Source organism: Myxocyprinus asiaticus, chromosome 7 (assembly GCF_019703515.2).
Source record: "Myxocyprinus asiaticus isolate MX2 ecotype Aquarium Trade chromosome 7, UBuf_Myxa_2, whole genome shotgun sequence".
Classification (NCBI taxonomy): Eukaryota; Metazoa; Chordata; class Actinopteri; order Cypriniformes; family Catostomidae; genus Myxocyprinus; species Myxocyprinus asiaticus.
Genome location: NC_059350.1, coordinates 43909472 through 43932006, shown reverse-complemented (window position 1 = coordinate 43932006; position 22535 = coordinate 43909472). Strand labels below are relative to the sequence as shown.

At 38.0% G+C, this 22535-nt stretch overlaps 2 protein-coding genes across 4 annotated transcripts in view; both read left to right on the top strand.

The window, feature by feature from the left end:
- The window catches only part of LOC127444416 (sodium/potassium/calcium exchanger 2-like), a 35961-nt gene extending 22373 nt beyond the window's left edge, over positions 1–13588 (top strand). For 2 of the 3 annotated variants that reach the window (XM_051703779.1, XM_051703780.1), the window contains exons 4-11: positions 199–234; positions 405–513; positions 621–695; positions 1142–1218; positions 1358–1495; positions 3568–3657; positions 11466–11632; positions 11750–13588. In XM_051703779.1, coding sequence (XP_051559739.1) covers positions 199–234; positions 405–513; positions 621–695; positions 1142–1218; positions 1358–1495; positions 3568–3657; positions 11466–11632; positions 11750–11999 — 942 coding nt within the window. In that variant the 3' untranslated portion in view covers positions 12000–13588. The remainder of the gene's footprint in view (positions 1–198; positions 235–404; positions 514–620; positions 696–1141; positions 1219–1357; positions 1496–3567; positions 3658–11465; positions 11633–11749) is intronic. The other variant, XM_051703781.1, reaches the window with a different exon arrangement.
- A 2016-nt stretch (positions 13589–15604) lies between these two features.
- Positions 15605–21329, top strand: LOC127444148 (store-operated calcium entry-associated regulatory factor-like). Its single transcript, XM_051703370.1, has 6 exons — positions 15605–15863; positions 17166–17344; positions 17517–18009; positions 19230–19392; positions 19539–19633; positions 20610–21329. Exons 1-6 carry the CDS (start codon positions 15794–15796, stop codon positions 20633–20635), a joined length of 1026 nt encoding a protein of 341 aa, XP_051559330.1. The 5' UTR covers positions 15605–15793; the 3' UTR covers positions 20636–21329.
- Positions 21330–22535: the final 1206 nt, after the last annotated feature.

Below are 22535 nucleotides of genomic sequence, written 5' to 3'. Positions count from 1 at the left end.
AAAGATGAAATTTTCCTTCTTTTAAGGAATAAAAATCATACCACACATGAATATCAGATCGAGGCAGCACAAATGAGAAACATGAAGCAGACAGACAAATACTGTACCATGTCTTATCTGCTTCCTGACAATGGAATGGTTTTGATTTTACTTTTCACATGTAAATCACTGAGTTCTATCTTCCTCTTTCCCCTCAAGGTTAACAGTACTGGAGATGACGAGAATAAACTTTCCGTAAGTACTGTCCTCAACACGGCATTTACTGTATACAGTGTATACTGTCACTGCTCACATCTTACATTTTAACACAATATACAAAATAATAGACAATGCAATATGGCAGAGTGGCCGTGATGAGATACAAAATTATTTCTAAAGGTTTTCTTATTTTTTTCCCCTTTTAGGCTAAACCCCGCCTCCAGAGAGGAGGAAGCTCCGCCTCCCTACACAACACTCTAATGAGAAACAGCATCTTCCAGCTAATGATCCACACACTTGACCCTCTCAGTGAAGGTAATGTGCAAACTTAAATAGTTACAAAATGTATAAACACACACACAAAAGACTCACTTTGTAGATTTGTCAAGTCTAATGAAATTTGTTATATATGTATGCTCCAGGGAAGTTCAAGGAGAAGGCGTCAATACTACACAGCATTGCAAGAAAAAAGGGGGAAGATGAGGCAAATGGTGTTGGTAAATTTAAACTCTTTCTGTAATTTCAACATGGAAACCTATTGTATGCAATATGGCAAGTGAAACAGGATATTCAACAAGAAAAACTGGACTTGATTTGAATGACTTGACTGAATTGGAGTGGAGCAAGTTATAAAATGTTTATGAAAGATTATGGAGACAAACCTATTTTTAGAATAACATGCACCAGTTACACATTCACAATAAGACCACAAAACATGCATTTAGAAATTAAATATAGGGTCAATTACAATATAACTTTGATTTTAATAGCTAATTTCCTTTTGGCTAAACCAGCTGTCACATTATAACATTACAGCAGCCCAAGTTACTGCCCCAGAATGAACTAGTTCAGCAACAACACAATAAAACGCGTACTAAATATTTACACCTAGCAGTACATTCTCTGCTCCCTTCCTCATCTTTGTATTCATTTTATTTTCTAGTAAATAAGAACCTTCCCAACAGAACTAATGTGGAAGTGGAGGTCACTCCGCCAATGAATGGCAGCGCTGGACTTGAGGTGATGTCATTATACTCAATTACTGAGTGCATCAAGACCAAATCACACTGCACATATTTGACATATTCCCCCACAGTGTTCATTTTAATCCCCAAATTTGAGGAAAACTGACATCATTTGTTTGGTTCTAATCATAAAGGCTGAGGAGGAGGATGAGGACGCAGACCAGCCTCTGAGCTTGGCATGGCCAGAGACGGCAAGGAAGCAAGCAACATACCTCTTAATATTCCCCATCGTCTTTCCATTGTGGCTGACACTGCCAGATGTCCGCAGAGATGTACGATTAAGATTTTTTTTTTTTTAACATTTGAACAATGATGTCATCATTTATCACACAGACTTCTGTAAGGAGCAGTTATATTTAAAGGAACAGTTCACCTAAGTATTAAAATTCTGTTATCATTCACTGCTTCTATTAGTGCTCTAAGCCCATATGACTTTCTTTTTTTCTGTGGAATGTCCCCAAAAATTTAAATCTCTTAAACAGAAAGTGCACTTGACTACACCGCACATCTGGATATGTGCCAGGTTATAACGCGCTTTTCCATCATATGATCATTATTTGATGAATTACTGCTGATCCGATCAATAGAAAATGTACATAAACCTAACTTTTAAATAAAACTCATTTTACCACCTACTTTAACAGTACCTTTTTTTCTGAGAGTGAATAATGAAAGTTAATAGCGACAGTTGTTAATCAATCTGGGTCACGGCACCACTGTAACTGGTCCTACTCGACCCGCTCAGAGAACCGGGGTCTCTGGCATTGGAGGAGGGCACGCTAACGAGGAGGCTAAAGGCTACAGCCCCTAGCATCAGTCGCTAGTGCGCCTCTTGAGGCCAGAGGAGTGAGGTTCACACACTGCACAGCTACCTACCAGCTGGCTACAATTACACTCACCCCTCTAAACCTCACTCCCATCCAGGTCACGCAATTCTGTAACGGTGGTGTACCCAAACTACAGTTTAATACGTTCTTCAATTAAATTAAATTTAACTGAATTAAAAATCAGATTTTCAGGTGCCAGACAGGTTTAACCCTGTCAAAATATATAGTCTTATCTTGGATAGCGACTAAGAACCACCGGTTACAAAAGTACAGATGAATAAACCATTAAACAGTGAAATAACAGGCTTTAAAGTAAACTGAAACCAACACAAAAGTTGTAAGACAATGACTTAAGACAAGACATAAACCTCAGCATGTGAATTCCACATAAAACAAAACACTTTAACAATTAACAAACATACATCAGAGTATTTTGTGTGTGTGTACGTACGCAAGTGTGTTTATGTGCGTGTGGTGCAATGGAGGAGTTGGGTGGAACAAAGTTGATTGCAGGCACATCGCAGGGGGCAGAGAGAGTTGATAGTGAAACATCCAGAGGACAAATGGGAAATCACAAAGGGAACAGAGAACAGATCTAGATCCTCTGCACTACACACATCCTCGACATTCCCGTCTTGACTGTCGGCTCTTCGAGTGGAGACTCCAGTCACCTGCTCGTCTTTGCGTTGCAGTGTGATCAATTGAACGCCTCCCTCACCGATCAGCGACATCGGCCTCTAATGTGCAAAGGCAATGTATAGTACAGACATTCTCACATGCTTCCACTGCCTCATTCAATTCAAAAATCGCCTCTACACCGCAAACACGGCAAACTCATCTCATTTCAGTGAGCTGCTTGATCTTCTCCATTTTCCTCCTTTTCTCTCCGCTGATCTTAACAATCTGCCACCTTTTATCCTCTTCCACGCTTTCGGTCTCAATATAATTAAAGACGTGTTGGTAATTGTGCGAGTGCGATTCTCAACACCGCCACAATTTGATTTGAGATCTAATATTGTCTTAAATTTTGGTCTGTTTATCATACAAATTGATTGTATGGCTTCAGATGACTTGGAATATAGTGCACTAGTCGTATTGACTACATTCACTGTGGTTTTATGGTGGGGGGTTTTTTTGTTTTGTTTTTTGTCCTTTATGAAGCTTGACAGCCCGCAGTCATTATTCACTCTCATTATATGGCAAAAAGACTTGTTAAAACCTTTGCTTTTGTGTTCCATGGAAGAAAGAATGTCATATGGTTTTGGGACGGTATGAGAGTATGTAAATAAAGACAGAATTTTCATTTTTGGGTGAACTATTCCTTTAATGCTATATTTGAATAACAACAGAAATAAAACTGATTGTGTACTTATAGTTATGCTACTTTCAAATAAGATTAGTGACACTGTTTTTAGAATATTTTAATAACATGATAAAAGTAAAGGTATAATGAGTCAATGTCCCTTCCTCATTACTCCCTCTTCTCTTCCTACCATCTTTCCCATGGCTTTCCTCAGACTTCAAAGAGGTTATTTCCCATTACATTTTTGGGATCTATAAGTTGGATTGCTGTTTTCTCCTACCTGATGGTGTGGTGGGCTCATCAGGTAAACAGATACACACACCTAAAGCTCACAATTCATCACTCAGTTACACATTACCAGCTACATCTGGGGTTGAGGTCTGCCTTCTAGAGTTTAGCAACTCTGTTCTTCTAAACTACAGATACACTCCACCAATAACAAAAACTTACTCAGCCAATCCTCTATATGTGTAAAGTTTTCTAACTGGCCTTCCTTTAGTTTACCACACTCAAAGTATATGCTAAAATGCACTCTTTTCTGCAGAAAGAATGTTCTTGACTTTGGCAAGCATCATAGTTTCTTGAAATACAGTGGTCCCAAAAAGTATATGGACACTTAAAACACACTTTGTTATGTCACTGCATTAAAGAACTAAACATCACACCAAGTGGCTTCTGCAAACGAATGATGCTTGATCTTTTCTCAGAACTATCTTCGCTTTTCTAAGCCATTTTGCATGTACATTCACCAGCTGGTCCCAAGGTAATTTTTTTGGAGCTGTATGAATACGGTTATTCTCAATTCAAACATTTTGAACAGTATATCTATTGTTAAATCATTTAAAAAAGAAAATTCATTTTGTGAAATGTGCTTGTGCTATCTTTAAGTGTTTTGCACTTGTTTAAATGTTTTGTTCTTCCATGCAATTACATTCATACATTCAAGTGTGGCTTACATGTCAAAATATTTAAGTGTCCTATACTGTGTCAGTCATCTCAAAACAAAGGGTTGATTCAGTATTTCCAGTGCCTTCTGTAGGAATGATAACAATGTCATCTTGGGTTTCTATCACCTGTGTTTTTGTGACTACACAATTCCTTCAAGCCTCACCTTTTAAAATGTTCATACATTAGGCAGCTATCCCTGTGTGGGATTCTGTATTTTCAAAAAAGAATAGAAAGTATGAGAGAATAAAGAGTATATCTTCCATGTGAGGTAGTCAGAGGTGAAGGTTGAGCTCTCCTGTAACACTGCTGTAAATCTGTAACTCAGAGCAGCACAATAAAACCAGCCAAACCCCAAAGCCATTTAGCTATTCTTGTCATTTCTCTGAGAGCAAATGGTTCTCTAGTGCTGCATTAGCTCCCTCCAGAAAGTCCCTTAATATACCCAAGTAGCATTGCAGTCAAACAGTCAACGTTTTCCACAGAAGGTCTATAATCAACCATACTAACATTTTTTACTGGAGAACAGATTTTAGTGAATCAGACATACTTCTAGTTGTATCATAATATTAACTGCTAGTAAGTTATATAAACAATAAGGAACAAGGAGGAATAACACTGTGGTGAGAGTGCAATGAATGATATAGAGCGCAACAGTGCCTGCCCATTTTTCAGCTGTTTTGGTTCCGAAAGTATTTTTCCCATTCATTTTTCCATTGGGATTTAATAAAATTCTTCATAAAAGCTTTCCAACCCAAGAACCAAACCAACTGGCTCCAAGGTGAATCACAACATTACAAACTTTAAATTTATGGCAAAAAAAATACAATTTGAAAATTGGACAAAAAGACAAAGCTACAAGAATGTGTACTTAGCGTATTTAATGCGGGAATGAACTACAGTCCCATAAAGCATTGCAAATAACATAATCAAATGAAAACCTCCTGAGACCCGAGCGTGACTGCTGTATGCATTTACCATTTCCCTTTTTGATTTGTATCTAGTAGCACCTAATAAATATGCAAAAAAATAAAAATAAAAAATAAAAAAATAAATAAATCCTAAAAATTGATGTCCACATATGTGGACATCGAAACTAAGTTTTGATATTTTAACCCTTGTGCGTCAATTTAAAAAAGTTATTCAGATGTCCTTAGAGGACAAAAATGTCCACATCAAAAAACTGCCATAATAATATTATATATTAATATTATGTTCCACTTTCAATGTTCATTTTTTTAACCAACATCAATCCTGATCATAACTACCAAATTCATTAATTTTCGGGATTTTAACCCTTTAAATGCCAGTTTGTTTATATAATTCCACTGTTGTTTTTTTTATGAAAAAAACACAAATGAATTATTTTCCATATACTAAATGGTAAGGGGAAATTTTTTTTGGGGGTGGGGGATTATCACAGACTGGGATATGTCAATGATTAGCGACAACACTGATTTTGATGCATTATTATTTTTTATGCAGTGTCAGATAAAAAAAACAAAAACCTCACATTCACACTTAGATGACAAAAATATCCGTGTCAAAAAACTGTCATAAAAATATTATATATTAATATTATTTTCCAATTTCACTGACTTAAATTTTAACCAACATCAGTCCTGATCATAACTACCAAATATTCATTCATTTCCATGATTTTAACCCTTTAAATGCCAGTTTGTTTACATAATGCCACTGTTGTTTTTTTAAAGACACACACATACATACACAAATTTCTCAATACACACATACAAAACACACTCTGACATCCATACCAACACACCCACACAATTTTATCTGCATCATTTATTCAATTAGCCTGCAGTGCTCCATAATACAGAAAATAGGAAAAAAGCATGTATTTGCTCCATAGGCTAAACATGAGAAAAATGGTGCCATCTGGTGGAAAATATAAAAAATTAAAATTTTGAAGCCAGGGCTCCGGAATAAAAGCATAATATAATAGAATTCATGATTTTATGCTTTAATGGCACTGGGATCATATATTGCAGTTTTAATGGGTTTCAATGGGGACATTTTTGTCCTGAAGGCCCTGAGTGTAAATATTTTGTGTACACAGTTTATTATAGATGTATTATAGGAACTGAGGTTGACATATCAAAATTCCCCCAAAAATACACACCTTTGGCAAAATGTATGCCATTGGCATTAACACAGCCAAAATGATAAAAAAAAAAAAAAAAAATGAGAAAGACAAAAATGTCCCGGAGGTCACACAAGTGTTAAATAATACCAAGCTATAAAAAGTCAGACCTTTTTCTTTTTTTCAAATTGTATATTATGTTTCCAGGAGTGTTAGTTATTCATGTTTCTGAGACGTTACAGATATTACATCTGAAATCAGCATAATTAATTCTTATTCAAAGTTATGGCCAGTGTCATCCAATCACTGCCAACCATGTTAAAATAAAAAAATATACATTATAAATTCTGAATCTATACTGATTATCATTGTCCCATGTCTGCCAGTGGTTCAAACATCATCTGCAGCTTGAAACTTATCTTTTGATAGGACGTTTTGATTGAATGCATTTAGCTGCATAGAGAGAATGCTCTCTTGATGGAGTTCTTAACAAAAGTTCGGGAGGAGCATGTTCATTTAATCCAACCAATCAGCACCGGAGAAAGCATACAGTGCATACGGAAAGTATTCACAGCGCTTCACTTTTTCCACATTTTGTTATGTTACAGCCTTATTCCAAAATTGATTAAATTCATTATTTTCCTCAAAATTCTACAAACAATACCCCATAATGACAACATGAAAGAAGTTTGTTTGAAATCTTTGCAAATGTATTAAAAAAAAAAAAAAAAACGAAAAAAAAATCACATGTACATAAGTATTCACAGCCTTTGCCATGACACTCAAAATTGAGCTCAGATGCATCCTGTTTCCACTGATCATCCTTGAGATGTTTCTACAACTTGATTGGAGTCCACCTGTGGTAAATTCAGTTGACTGGACATGATTTGGAAAGGCACACACCTGTCTATATAAGGTCCCACAGTTAACAGTGCATGTCAGAGCACAAACCAAGCCATGAAGTCCAAGGAATTGTCTGTAGACCTCCGAGACAGGATTGTATCGAGGCACAGATCTGGGGAAGGGTACAGAAAAATTTCTGCAGCATTGAAGGTCCCAATGAGCACAGTGGCCTCCATCATCCGTAAATGGAAGAAGTTTGGAACCACCAGGACTCTTCCTAGAGCTGGCTGCCCGGCCAAACTGAGCGATCGGGGGAGAAGGGCCTTAGTCAGGGAGGTGACCAAGAACCCGATGGTCACTCTGACAGAGCTCCAGCATTTCTCTGTGGAGAGAGGAGAACCTTCCAGAAGAACAACCATCTCTGCAGCACTCCACCAATCAGGCCTGTATGGTAGAGTGGCCAGACGGAAGCCACTCCTCAGTAAAAGGCACATGACAGCCCGCCTGGAGTTTGCCAAAAGGCACCTGAAGGACTCCCAGACCATGAGAAACAAAATTCTCTGGTCTGATGAAACAAAGATTGAACTCTTTGGCCTGAATTGCAAGCGTCATGTCTGGAGGAAACCAGGCACCACTCATCATCTGGCCAATACCATCCCTACAGTGAAGCATGGTGGTGGCAGCATCATGCTGTGGGGATGTTTTTCAGCAGCAGGAACTGGGAGACTAGTCAGGATCGAGGGAAAGATGAATGCAGCAATGTACAGAAACATCCTTGATGAAAACCTGCTCCAGAGCGCTCTGGACCTCAGACTGGGGCGAAGGTTCATCTTCCAACAGGACAACGACCCTAAGCACACAGCCAAGATAACAAAGGAGTGGCTATGGGACAACTCTGTGAATGTCCTTGAGTGGCCCAGCCAGAGCCCAGAATTGAACCCGATTGAACATCTCTGGAGAGATCTGAAAATGGCTGTGCACCGACGCTCCCCATCCAACCTGATGGAGCTTGAGAGGTCCTGCAAAGAAGAATGGGAGAAACTGCCCAAAAATAGGTGTGCCAAGCTTGTAGCATCATACTCAAAAAGACTTGAGGCTGTAATTGGTGCCAAAGGTACTTCAACAAAGTATTGAGCAAAGGCTGTGAATACTTATGTAAATGTGATTTTTAATTTTTTTTCCCATTTTTTATTTTTAATAAATTTGCAAAGATTTCAAACAAACTTCTTTCACGTCATCATTATGGGGTATTGTTTGTAGAATTTTGAGGAAAATAATGAATTTAATCCATTTTGGAATAAGGCTGTAACATAACAATATGTGGAAAAAGTGAAGCGCTGTGAATACTTTCCGGATGCACTGTATACAGTTGTGCTCAAAAGTGTGCATACCCTGGCAGAAATTGTGAAATTTTGGCATTGATTTTGAAAATATGACTGATCATGCAAGAAGTCTTTTATTTAAGGATAGTGATCATATGAAGCTATTTATTATCACATAGTTGTTTGGCTCTTTTTTAAATCATAATGATAACAGAAATAACCCAAATGGCCCTGATCAAAAGTTTACATACCCTTGAATGTTTGGCCATGTTACAGACACACAAGGTGACACACACAGGTTTAAAATGGCAATTAAAGGTTAATTTCCCACACCTGTGGCTTTTTAAATTGCAATCAGTGTCTGTGTATAAATAGTCAGTGAGAGTGTTAGCTCTCACGTGGGTGCATTGAGCAGGCTAGATACTGAGTCATGGGGAGCAGAAAAGAACTGTCAAAAGACCTGCGTAACAAGGTAATGGAACTTTATAAAGATATAAAAAGGACATCCTTTAGAAAAGGATATAAAAAGATATCCAAAGCCTTGAAAATGCCAGTCAGTACTGTTCAATCACTTATTAAGAAGTGGAAAATTCGGGGATCTCTTGATACCAAGCCAAGGTCAGGTAGACCAAGAAAGATTTCAGCCACAACTGCCAGAAGAATTGTACGGTATACAAAGAAAAACCCACCGGTAACCTCAGGAGAAATACAGGCTGCTCTGGAAAAAGACAGTGTGTTTGTTTCAAGGAGCACAATACGACGATACTTGAACAAAAATTAGCTGCATGGTTGAGTTGCCAGAAAGAAGCCTTTACTGCACCAATGCCACAAAAAAGCCCGGTTACAATATGCCCGACAACACCTTGACACGCCTCACAGCTTCTGGCACACTGTAATTTGGAGTGATAAGATGAAAATAGAGCTTTATGGTCATAACCATAAGCGCTATGTTTGGAGAGGGGTCAACAAGGCCTACAGTGAAAAGAATACCATCCCCACTGTGAAGCATGGTGGTGGCTCACTGATGTTTTGGGGTGTGTGAGCTCTAAAGGCACGGGGAATCTTGTGAAAATTGATGGCAAGATGAATGCAGCATGTTATCAGAAAATACTGGCAGACAATTTGCATTCTTCTGCACGAAAGCTGAGCATGGGACTCTTGGACTTAGCACAAGGCCAAGTTGACCCTCCAGTGGTTACAGCAGAAAAAGGTGAAGGTTCTGGAGTGTCCATCACAGTCTCCTGACCTTAATATCATCGAGCCACTCTGGGGAGATCTCAAACATGCGGTTCATGCAAGACGACCAAAGACTTTGCATGACCTGGAGGCATTTTGCCAAGACGAATGGGCAGCTATACCACCTGCAAGAATTTGGGGCCTCATAGACAACTATTACAAAAGACTGCAAGCTGTCATTGATGCTAAAGGGGGCAATACACAGTATTAAGAACTAAGGGTATGCAGACTTTTGAACAGGGGTCATTTCATTTTTTTCTTTGTTGCCATGTTTTGTTTTATGATTGTGCCATTCTGTTATAACCTACAGTTGAATATGAATCCCATAAGAAATAAAAAAGAAAATGTGTTTTGCCTGCTCACTCATGTTTTCTTTAAAAATGGTACATATATTACCAATTCTCCAAGGGTATGCAAACTTTGAGCACAACTGTATAAGCCGCAGCTTACCTCCGTCCTACAACTGTTCTTCTGGCATCCCTCCTCCACCCCAACTCCACTATCATGACTAGGTACTTCTAAATCAGACAAAGGAGTCCATGGGGTTGGGGGGGAGCTCGAGCCCTCCATCATGGACAGCAAGCCAAATATGTTTACCTTTTTTCCATTTAAAGATCGTGAACTCCTTATTTAGTGAATGACTTGACCTTCAGTGTGCTGTCTTTCTACACTGGTCTCAGAACAGTTCGAAATGCACCTTATTTCACCCTAACTCCATATACAGTGAAAGCAACTTGTATCACGTGACACAGTGTGGCAGAAGTTTAACCCTTAAATGACAGTCTAGAGTCTTATGAACTGTATTCAGTCAGTTTAAATTAATTTAAATTATGCATTGCGTATAGCAAAGCCAAAATACAACATCCACACATGGGGACGCGGAGTCGGACAAGGTTAAGTATAGGAATTACATATTTTACGTTTGTTGCAAAATATTCAGATATATACAAATATATAAGAAGTTTGAGAGTGTAGGGAGACTTACTCGATTGCGTCATTTACAGTGCGTCATGGGAGTGGGAGGTTGCTGCAGTGTTTTTTTTTTTTTTGCCGTGGTTTGTTTACCGCGACTCTCTGATTGGTGGATCTTTCTCATCAGGTTTCATAGGTAGTGTAGTTCTTAAATTAAAATAACGTGGGCTGATGGCTTTCAACAAAAGTACAGTACCATAGATTAACAACCTCAGAGCTCATGGTAGGTCTGTCCATCTACTGCCTACACAGACAGCTACCGTTTAAGGCAATGAAACTTGATTGATTTGAAAAATGTAACAAATGCAGTGACATTGTTAATGGTCACTCAAGTGCGCCACACAAATAGCGCTCCTCACTCAAAGTGCAAGAAACCCGACACACTCAATTGAGTCTAGCGTTAGCACTAGTTGCTAAGCTAATTACCTGATACTCTAAAAACTCTCAAAAATACACAGCCTAAACAAATATTGGGGGAACTAGTCCATTTTAAATACTACCAGAGTGTATCTATGATGCCTTAAATTGATGATGAGCTCACTTGGATGATGCCTTTGGATCCCAAGCTTGTGATATACTGGTGTGTGCATTAGCAGTTTAGATGGGGATCATATGTTTGCATCAGTATGTGTTAGTGGGTGTAATACCATGCTTACTAAAAAAACGCAATGCAAATTTCCCCCGCAGGTTGGCGAAACTATTGGAATCACAGAGGAGATCATGGGTCTGACCATTCTAGCAGCTGGTACCTCCATTCCAGATCTTATCACCAGTGTTATTGTTGCACGGAAGGGTCTGGGAGACATGGCCGTGTCCAGCTCAGTTGGCTCCAACATTTTTGACATTACTGTGGGGTAAGATATCCTCATCATTGCTACAATAATATTCATCATCATTTCAATTTACAGTAATTGACTACATAAAGCATCATTTGAATGCTGAATCTTGTTGTGTTTGTTTACAATCCCCAGCCTGCCGTTTCCATGGTTAATGTTTTCATTGTTCAACGACCTGAGTTCAGTGACAGTGAGCAGCAATGGTCTGTTCTGCGCCATTGTACTGCTCTTCCTCATGCTCCTCTTTGTCATTATCTCCATCGCTGTGTGCAAATGGAGAATGAGCAAGCTCCTGGGTTTCCTCATGTTCTTGCTGTACTTTGTCTTCTTGGTAGTCAGTGTAATGCTGGAGGACAAGATCATCATCTGCCCAGTCTCCATCTAATTCCTTTATCCTGCATGTCCTTGTCCTTATCTCGATGTCACAGTCTGTTCTTTTTCACTTGAAACTCAGGGCATCTTAACTTTAACATGGAAGCTTGGATGTGGCAGTGTGTTCACATATCCACTGAAGACTGAGTAGATGGGTTTCTGTAGCTTGTTATGGGAAAGTAGTGCAATATTCTGCATGCACTTTCAAAGGCAGTACATAGAGACTTGAGATTGAAGTCTGATGAACTGTAGATTTAGCCATTTGTTAATATGCTGCATGCAGAGGCCGGATTTGAACGAAGGGACATTAAGACCAAGGAGACACTATATCCAAGAAGAAGACGGACATCTATAGAGAATGTCTATAGACTCAGGAGAGGACCTATGTTGCAAATATGTAATAAAATAAATAAATACCAATGAGTACAACAACAAAATAATGGTACTATACTGGATCATGGTACTGTGCTTTAAAGCTCATGATATCAAAAGCCTTGTGTTGCACAATTACTGACGAAGAAAGCAACAAAGCTCCATATTTGCTTTGTCTGAACATTGGTCCTTTCTGATTGTTACTTGAGCATTTTCTTTCTGAGTATTTCAAATAATTTATTGAATAGGCTTGTAGACATAGTCTCCAGAAGTCTAGGCCTACAAATAATCACTATCCAACTCACAGATTTGGAGCACTCATTGTACTATTGAATATAATCGATTATGTTAACTATGTTATTTGTTAATGCAATATTTTATGTTTATTCTCTGGGACTGATGTTTAATTTGATCTGATTTATTTGTCAATTTCAATGAATGATTAGTAATTGACATACTCTGCTCTCTTTCTCTCGCACTATTGGAGCTGCCAGTTGGTGTAAATGTGAATAGATCTGTAGAGTGCACTTTGCAGAATCTGTTAACAATCATTCATACCTGCCTGTATCTCTTATTTCTGTCTAATTTTGGTTGATTGGATGAAATTTTAAAGTGAACGTACTCTAAGAATGCTTGCAAAATGAATGCAGCACCCAACAGCTTTGCAGCTGACCATTATTCTTAGCTAAAAATACATACTATATGTGTCGATCCATTTATAAATTCTGTATAAACATAAGTGATTGACAAAATAAAATGATTTCTAAACACACACATGAGTATTACTTTAAAAATCAAGTAGGTCTATTTGTATATGGGTGTTTCTTCAATGTCAGGCACTTTTAGCAATGTGGACTTCTAGAAAGTAAGTCTCATTATAACTTTTTTCAAACTCTCAACAAGTGTTTTAATTTGTCAAATAACGATGTGTGTGTACATTTATTACAGGAAATTTATGTCATTTTGTTTTCTGAAAGTCATGAAAATTTCCACTACAGTGTAATTTCCACCACGTCTTAAATTCTGTATTGTGTTTAATAAAATGCCATGGTGGAAATGACAGTGATGGAAATTACATTTAATTTTTTTTACACTTTTCACACTTTTTTACAGCTTGATTGGAAATGATGCCCAGTAAAAATACTCTACTCACAAGTAATATTTAAAGCATCACTTGTCTCATATTTTGGTAACACTTTACATTAAGGTTAACATTGGTTAACAACATTAACAATGAACAATACTTTTACAGCATTTATTAATATAGGTTAATGTTAATTTCAACATATATTAATATATTTTAAAATCAGAATTTGTATATGTTAACATTAGGTAATGCACTATGAACTAACATGAACTAACAATGACAAATTGTATTAATTATATTGTCACTATAATGTCTTTGATGTCCAACTGTACTAGACAGTACTGTATTTACTTGTACTTGCTATATAACAGCTGATCATCAACCATCCAAAGAAGTCTTCTCAATAATACCAACATTTCAGTATTACAGTAAAATTTCAGTATTCTATAATGCCAGTGAAATGTCATGCTTCTTGATACCAATTTCGGTACCAAAAGTAATAGCCTATGTTACTGTATAAACTCTTTTATTTAAAAAGTTAAATGTTTCTATACATATTACATCAAACAATGGCATTTAGCCTTCAAGAATGTCTGAAGTAAATATAGTTTCAAGTTCTCAAGTGGTGATTCAAGACAAACAGTAAGAACAAAGAAACTATAAGCAATAAAATAAAAAGTTCAAGTCTTTCAGGTGTCTAACAGCAGTATCACATAACTAAGTAAATTCAAGTAAATAATGTACTAATATTTAAATCTACTACAGTTAACCAGCCAAGGGCAGAGAGTTTTCTCTTTTTCTTGACAATAATGTTGTCTTAGTAGAAACATATCAGACAGTGGCAGGTCTGGAATGCTGGATTGCAGAGTAAAGCCTAACGTATCCCATGTTTTTCCTGCGCATTATACAAACCTGCTGTTTTCATTAATCCCTCGTCAAGACAGGGATTTTGACCAGTGCTAGAAGTGGGCCGATGTTCTGACAATCTGTGTTACCTGCTCAGCATGTGCTACCAGCAGTAAAAACAGAGATATGTAAAGTTAAAACATGGGTAGCACATGTCAGGAGGCACGGGAGGACCTGTTGGTATGTTCTACAACAGCATGAAATGTGTTAAAAACCCAGGTAGCACATCTTGTCAGGCAGATAATATCTATCAGGATGTGCTACCAGCATAACTATCAGATAGTGTTATATGGTGTGAGGCTGTACTAAGCCCTAACCCAACCACAAACCCTATCCACAACCCTAAAACTATGTGGGTATAGTGTTGGTTGCACATCCTGATAGGTAGCATGTATTTTCAGGACATCAGCATGCAACAGTATGCCCACTGGCAACAATGCAAATGTGACATAACAGTACAAGAGCTCCCGCAAAACGATCAGTGCCTATCTCGTTTGACATCCCTACTGTACACTAACCTGTCTTGGAATAGCATGTCTTGCCTCCTGCAGTTCACCTGGCCTCCCGCTCATTCTTTGCCCCCTATTTTTTTACGTTGTTTGCTCATCTGCAATACAACATAAGACGTAGCTCAGTAAGTATGTCTCGGATGTCAAAAAGACATTCAGTAGATGTCTGGTGACATTGATTTTGGGACTTATTTCACCAATATTGCATGTTTTTGTGGTTTTGATTGAACTCTTAAGCATAAAAAGCTGTGCCTATACGATCATTTAGTTATCGTGTAGAGGCGTAAGTGCTTTTATAAAATTATATGCTTCATATTTCTGCCTATCAACCCCCCAATATTGGCCCCATTCACTTCCATTGTAGGTGCCGTAGATTTGAGCCAATGTCAGAAGACAGCTGCCTATTTGGCAAGAGACAGCGAGGCAGCTCACATTTTGAAACAGACCCCATGTGTACCGAAATTACACATTAACATAACAGCAAAATGTATAGTATAAAACCAAAATAAACATCAATTGGTCTGTTGCGACTGGACATTAGCTTACTTTTTGACTGTGTTCTGTTTGACTCTTACTTTTAGCAAGATAGTATTGAAGCATTGTTATTAATAAAGAAAATATTCACAGAACCCTCTCTCAAAAACAAACCAACAAACAAACAAACACTGGAGAACAATAATGAAATGTTTTTCAAGGTTCCTGTCAGTAGATGGCGTAAAGAAGAACCGTATCTGCGTCACCAGAAACACGGAAGCGGAAGTGTGTGAAGAATGATGTTGCGCTGAGTAAGGAAGGGTTGTCAATTTCACTTTGTTTACATCATCTTTACCTTCACTTATTGTTTAAAGCCACGTACATGTAGAGGATTACAGTGACGAACTTCAGACCATCTAACTCAAGGATAAAAAAGAGTTTCACATCATATTTGGAGAAATGAAGAGCGCTGGAGTTTTACTGCTGCACATCTTGCTTGTTGTGCCTCACATCATCTGCTGGACGAATGGTAAATCATCTTTTATTCGAAATATAGAGCTAAATAAACAGTACAAGGGATCTCAGTAAAGATAGATGGGTAAGTCTGGTTTTCTAAGTTAGAAGTAGAGGTGTCAGAGAAGTTTGACAGGTCAGATTGGAAACAGTTTTTGTGGGTGTTGTAAAGCTCGGAGTTTAGTTTTGTTCTCTGTAGTGTGTATATATAATGAGCAATGCCAATAATGAGATACACGCCACTTGTGGTGTATAAAGTTGACATCCGGGTTTTTTTTTTTTTTTTTTTTTTCTGTACTAAAGATTTTGAGGGTTGTGGCCAGTATGATCATCTAAACGTGTATTTTATTTATATAACAACATATATTTTATTTATATAACAACATCAACATAATAATAAGTGAGAATATATATATATATATATTTAAATGTAATAAATCCTGGGCTTTTTATTTTTGGTGGGATGTGACAATTGTCATGTATTTATGTAATTTCTACATTCACAAGTATACAATGATAATAGTAATATAAAGTTGAAGAAGAAAATATGATTAAAACGGTTTTTAATAAAAAAATCTATATGTTTCTATCAAGCACTATAATGATCTAAATACCAAAACCGTTATTTATTCTTGTTAAAGAGCTTAAAGGAATATTACAGGTTTAATACAAATTAAACTCAGTCGACAGCATTTGTGGCATAATGTTGATTACGAAATAATTTCGACTTGTTCCTCCTTTAAAAAAAAAAAAAAAAAAGAAAAAATCTGTTACATGAGGCACTTACAATGGAAGTAAATGGGGGCCAATATTTGGAGAGTTTAAACACACCAGCTATTTACATTCATTCTTCTTTTAAAACTTGTGTATTATTTGAGCTGTAAAGTTGTTTAAATCATCATTTTTATGTTTAAGTGTTTTAGTCTTTATGCCGTTACGTCATCATGGCAACAATGTTGTAAAATTGGATATAACTTTACACACAAAAGATTAGCAAGTGATTTTATCTCACTAAAATCATGTTAAAACACATATTGTTTACATTTTGTGGGAATACTTTTGAAACGGTGAGTATTTTAACGTGTACGGATTGGCCCCATTCACTTCAATTGTAAGCGCTTCACTGTAACCCAGAGTTTTGCTTTTTTTTTAAAGCAAAGGCGAGTCGAAATAAATTTTTGTGTTAATCAACATTATGCCACAAATGCTGTTGATCGAGCTTAACTTGTATTGAACTCTGAATATTCCTTTTAATGCAAAAAAAAACATTGTTATGTGAACATGCAATTTGATTGTTTATCTCCCTATCCCGCAACAGATGCCGTGTTACTGCAGGATGTTCAGGTGCTCACCCTCTACAAAGGTCGCTACGCCACCGCACGGCGCTCCAGTCCGGTTCAACAGCTGCAATGTGTCGGGGGGTCAGCTGGCTGTGGATCATTCATCCCAGAGGTGGTCCAGTGTTATAACAAAGGATCAGATGGCATAGACATACAGGTAAGGGCCACAAAACTGCCCCACTGCTGATTACATTACTAACCTAATTTCCAAAAAGGTTGGAACAGTGTGTAAAGAACAAATGTGCATCAGACAATTGGTGTACGGATTGTGAAAACAGAAGTTTCATTTTTGAGTGAACTATTCATAGTCTTTCTCACTCTGTTTCTAGTGGGAGTGTAAGGCTGACATGGATAACGCGTACAGGTTTGGCCATGTGGAAGTTTCCTGTGAGGGTTACAGCAGTCCTAATGATGCGTATATCCTGAAGGGCTCATGCGGTCTGGAATACACACTGGAGCTCACAGCGGAGGGGAAGCAGCAGCACACTCATGGCTCCTGGGGCTCGTCTGGCTTTTCAGGCTTTGCCTCTAGCTTCTTCCAAGGCTTCTCTAATCAAAAACAGCGGCAGAGCGGTGGCCACTATCAGCAGTCTAATAACCATTATCCCTCCCAGAATGGCCAATCAGATGATGGAGTGGGTGGGCTTATGGTGGTAGCTTTATTTTTGCTGTTGGCATATGGTGTGTATAAGATGTTTTTGTGCAGCCCTACTCGGGGTCACCAAGGTTACGATGGCGATCCCTCACAAGGGTTCAGTGGGCCCTGGGATAACAGCCATGGCATGGGACCACCACCTCCTGGATTTAAGCCAGATTACACAGGTATTAAAAAAATGGAGAAAGACCCCAACAAAAATCAAAATCCCTGTTTGAATGTGTTTTAACTAAGTTTCATGACAAAAAAAGCCAACATCAGTTCAGTGCATTAAAGCTGAAGTGTGTAATGCCTGCACCAATTGCGTCACCTAACGGAATTGCAAAAATAACGAAGGTTCAAAGAGGTCCTGAACTCTACCCCGTATATCATTGGTCAGACAAACAGAGTCACACCCAAACTCAAGCCATTGGTTGAGCCAGTGTTACTATGTTTGCTATGTAACTGTATTTACACTTTTCAGAAAATCAACCTATGAATAGCTTTCAGTTGTCTCTGCATATTAAGATTGGATAGGAGAAAGTGTTTTAACAAAGGGAAACTTACACACTTCACCTATTTAAAGAGCACTGAGTTTGGAGTGACTTTGCAATTAACTTCATAAGCAGTAACTGTGATCAAGTTCAGTGTGAATAGTCCAGTTTGTTTCCTTTCTCCATTGTCATAGACATCATAGACTTCAAAACCTATTCTTAGGCACTATAATAATTTAGCATACATATACACTCACTGAGCACTTTATTAGGAACACTATGGTCTTAATAAAGTGCCCGACGTCATCTTCTGCTGTTGTCGCCCATCCGCCTCAAGGTTTGACGTGTTGTGCATTCTGAGATGCTGTTCTGCTCACTAAAATTGTACAAAGTGGTTATCTTAGTTACCGTAGCCTTTATGTCAGTTCGAACCAGTCTGGCCATTCTCCATTGACCTCTCTCATCAGTAAGGCGTTTCCATCCACAGAACTCCCGCTCACATGATGTTTTTGTTTTTGACACCATTCGGAGTAAATTCTAGAGACTGTTGTGTGTGAAAATCCCAGGAGATCAGCAGTTACAGAAATACTCAAACCAGCCCATCTGGCACCAACAAACATGCCATGGTCAAAATCACTGGGATCCAATTTTTTCCCCCTTTCTGATGGTTGATGTGAACATTAACTGAAACTTCTGATCCATATCTGCTCGATTTTATGTATTGCATTGCTGCCACATGATTGGGTGATTAGATAATCGCAGGAATAAGTAGGTGTTCCTAATAAGGTGCTCGGTGAGAGTATGAAAGCCTGCTAACTAAAACAGTAACCAACTATGCAAAATATTTGCATAATATTTATATCTATGGTGTGTATAAGATTGAGTTTTTTCCCTTATGTGTGTTTAATCTGCAGACCATTCCAGCTCAAGGCCTGGCTATGGTTTTTCTGACTCATACACTAGACCTCAAAATTCTTGGACCGGTTTCACTGGTGGAAACAGTGGAACAGGTGGTGGTGGATTCTGGACTGGAATGGGCACAGGTGGAGTTCTGGGATACCTGTATGGGAGTCAGAGGTAAGTGAGAGCTATGTATTTTTGCACAAAATTTTCACCTTTAGTTACCTCGTTTACATTTGGGTGATCTAATAACAACTGAACAGTGCTAATAATTTAACCAAATCATGCAGCCCATCTCCACCTGACTTTTGTATTGATCTTAGACGACAACCACACATGGGCTCCACAGGACAATCTTACTTCAGCAGACCTTCTCCACCATCACAACCAACAAGCTCAGGAACACGCACTGCCTCAGGTAAATTACAGGAAGTGTGCTTTCACACTTAGTTCGATTTCAGAGTTTGTTTCCTCACACCTCCCCCTGCACCACTGGTCTGTTCACATCATATTATTCATGCTATTATCTAATCAGCCAATTGTGTGGCAGCAGTGCAGTGCTTAAAATCATGCAGATACGGGTCAGGAGCTTCAATTAATGTTCACATTAATGTAGTGATCTCAGTGATTTCGACCGTGGCATGATTGTTGGTGCCAGACGGGCTGGTTTGAGTATTTCTGTAGCTGCTGATCTCTTGGGATTTTCAAGCACAACAGTCTTGAGTGTTTACTCAGAACGGTGCCAAAAACAAAAAACATCCAGTGAGTGGCAGTTATGCGGATGGAAACATCTTGTTGATGAGTGAGGTCAACGGAGAATAGCCAGACTGGTTCGAGCTGACAGAAAGGCTACTGTAACTCAGACTGTACAATTGTAGTGAGCAGAATAGCATCTCAGAATGCATAACATGTCAAACCTTGAGGTGGATGGGCTACAACAGCAAAAGACCATGTCGGACACTTTATTAGGACCATAGTGTTCCTAATAAAGTGCTCAGTGACTGTATTATACCATAATAATAGACTGGCATGGAAAGAAAATGTGTTAAAATAATGGCACGTCGGTCTTTGTGAGCAATTGCACAGAATACAAATGCTGGAATATGTGTAAAGAATCTAAGTACAGTACAGAAAATAAGTACAGACTATTACACAGACATGATTAAGAAAGTCAAGCTCAATGCTTTTACTCTAGGAAGTTATTTTAAATCATCAGATATGTGTTTATTGGATCGAGAAACATTTATCAGTTTTGGGTACATGCATCAGACTGTCAGTGAACGGACTGTGGGCTTGCCGTCTGAGGCTGAGACTATTATGGATTAGTCTGCATGTCAATCAAATACTGTATGTGTTTAAAAGATGAGAACAATAAAAGGTGTTTTCTGGTGCAGGTTTTGGAGGAACTAAAAGAAGATGATTGAAGACGAGATGCTAGATGGACACCCACACTCACAGCTTAAGTTCACAGATGGGTCACAACTGATTTACACAAAATTAAACCTTTTATGGGATATTACGGTCCTTTCATTACTGAAATGTTGCTAGACTAGATCAAGCATGCTATTCATATGGCTTACCGATAGTTTGTTGCTGTTCTCTCAAACTCATTAAAAACGCCCTTTCTTCTTTCGTTCTGAGGTAAACTATGGATTAAGTCAATAAAAAAGTTACTGTTTCTGCAGTGATGACAAATGTATATCAATCATTTAATGCAATGTGAAACCAAAAGAAGATCTTGGTTAGTTCATAGTTTGAAAAGGGACTTTGATTGTAATTGAACATCAATTGATGTAAGTGAATATATATATATATATATATATATATATATATATATATATATATATATATATATATATATGTGTGTGTGTGTGTGTGTATTTTATACCTTAAAATTTATGGAAATGCACTTACCTTATATGTGCAAACCTAAAATATAATGATTGGATTCTTGGTTTTTATTACCAGTACTTTGTGTGTGGGTGATTTATTAGCTATTACTGGACATTACTTCAGACATACTGTGATAAGTTGAAACATAAGTTAAAATTTGTATGTTGATCTGGAAAGGTTAAGTTGAAGCAAGATGTTTGTATAATAAAAAGCTTACTCTATCCAGCTTGCTTGTTCTGTTTTACATTAAAGTACTGTTCTGCAGAAGTTTTGGTTATCAATTTTTTTTCATTAGGTTGTAAGGTTGTAAGCATGAAAGGTGCTGATTTAAATTGGTGAATTATGAATAATAAACAGTTTTTCGAGTTATTACAAGAGTGTTAATATGCATTAAGGTTACAGATTTAAAAAAAAAAAAAAGGTATGAAAATATTCATTAAAATGTACACAACAAAAATGCCAGTTCATGCACAGCAAACACTTTTATTAATTTATAAGATGGCACTCCATCTTTTTTTATGGTTACGGCATCTTTTTAAGATTGCTCTCCCATCTTTTTTTATGGTTGCACTCTTTCTGCTTCATGCAATTCTATGCTGACCATTTTCTCAAGGACATGGTTTCACATGGCATCTATTTTTTTCTCCTGAAGATTTTGGATAGGGAGGCTCGGATACGAGAAAGCAAAGAGCGACCTCTTTTTGCTTTAGGTGTTTCTTCTCTGGGAAACGGACTGGGAGATCTTCTCTCCTCACTGAGATCTTCATCTATCTCTCCCTGATCCGAATCTTCTCGCTCAACCAGGTAAGTTCCAGGCCTCATTTCAATAGGTGAATCGTCACTGTCAGTTGTTGAAGCACAAGCCTGGATCAGTTCTTTCTCACTGTTTATGGGACTGCAGGACTCAGCCCTTGACCCACATGGTGTACAGTCATTCTTCTGTGCCTTCACACGCACTATGGTGTAGTCAAAGACGACTGCTGACAGAATAACTGTCATATAGGCAACAGCCATCTCATCCTCATACCATGCTGCCCTCAAATACCTCTTTTGTGCCAGAATGTCATGGGCTTCATTTACAATGTTTGAAATAGTAGTATTCTCATTGGTAGACCAGTGTTGTCTAGACCTGCAACGAGTAATACTCTTTTTTGTCAGCTTTTCCAGTCCCTTTACCAAGTTGTCGACAAGTTTGTCACACAGGTAGATGCCAGGGATGTTCACATCAAATGTAGCCTCAAGCTGTGAAACAAGTCCATCAACAATGCTCTCTATAAGGTGGTATGGCAAAATGAAAGAGGCCTCAGCGATTTCTTCCATTGATGTTTCAGGTCTTGTTGTGGAAGTTCTGTTTTCCTCAACTGCCCAATACTGCCAGTCTAGATGACAGTCAAGACCCTGGTCAACAGTACCACTGCTACATTCAT

Excerpts from the sequence above, each read along its gene's own strand:
- LOC127444148 (XM_051703370.1), top strand. The coding sequence starts at position 15,794 with ATGAAGAGCGCTGGAGTTTTACTGCTGCACATCTTGCTTGTTGTGCCT. Across the intron at positions 18,010-19,229 it reads ATTTAAGCCAGATTACACAG|ACCATTCCAGCTCAAGGCCT; the intron begins GTATTAAAAAAA and ends TTTAATCTGCAG. Across the intron at positions 19,634-20,609 it reads AGGAACACGCACTGCCTCAG|GTTTTGGAGGAACTAAAAGA; the intron begins GTAAATTACAGG and ends TTTCTGGTGCAG.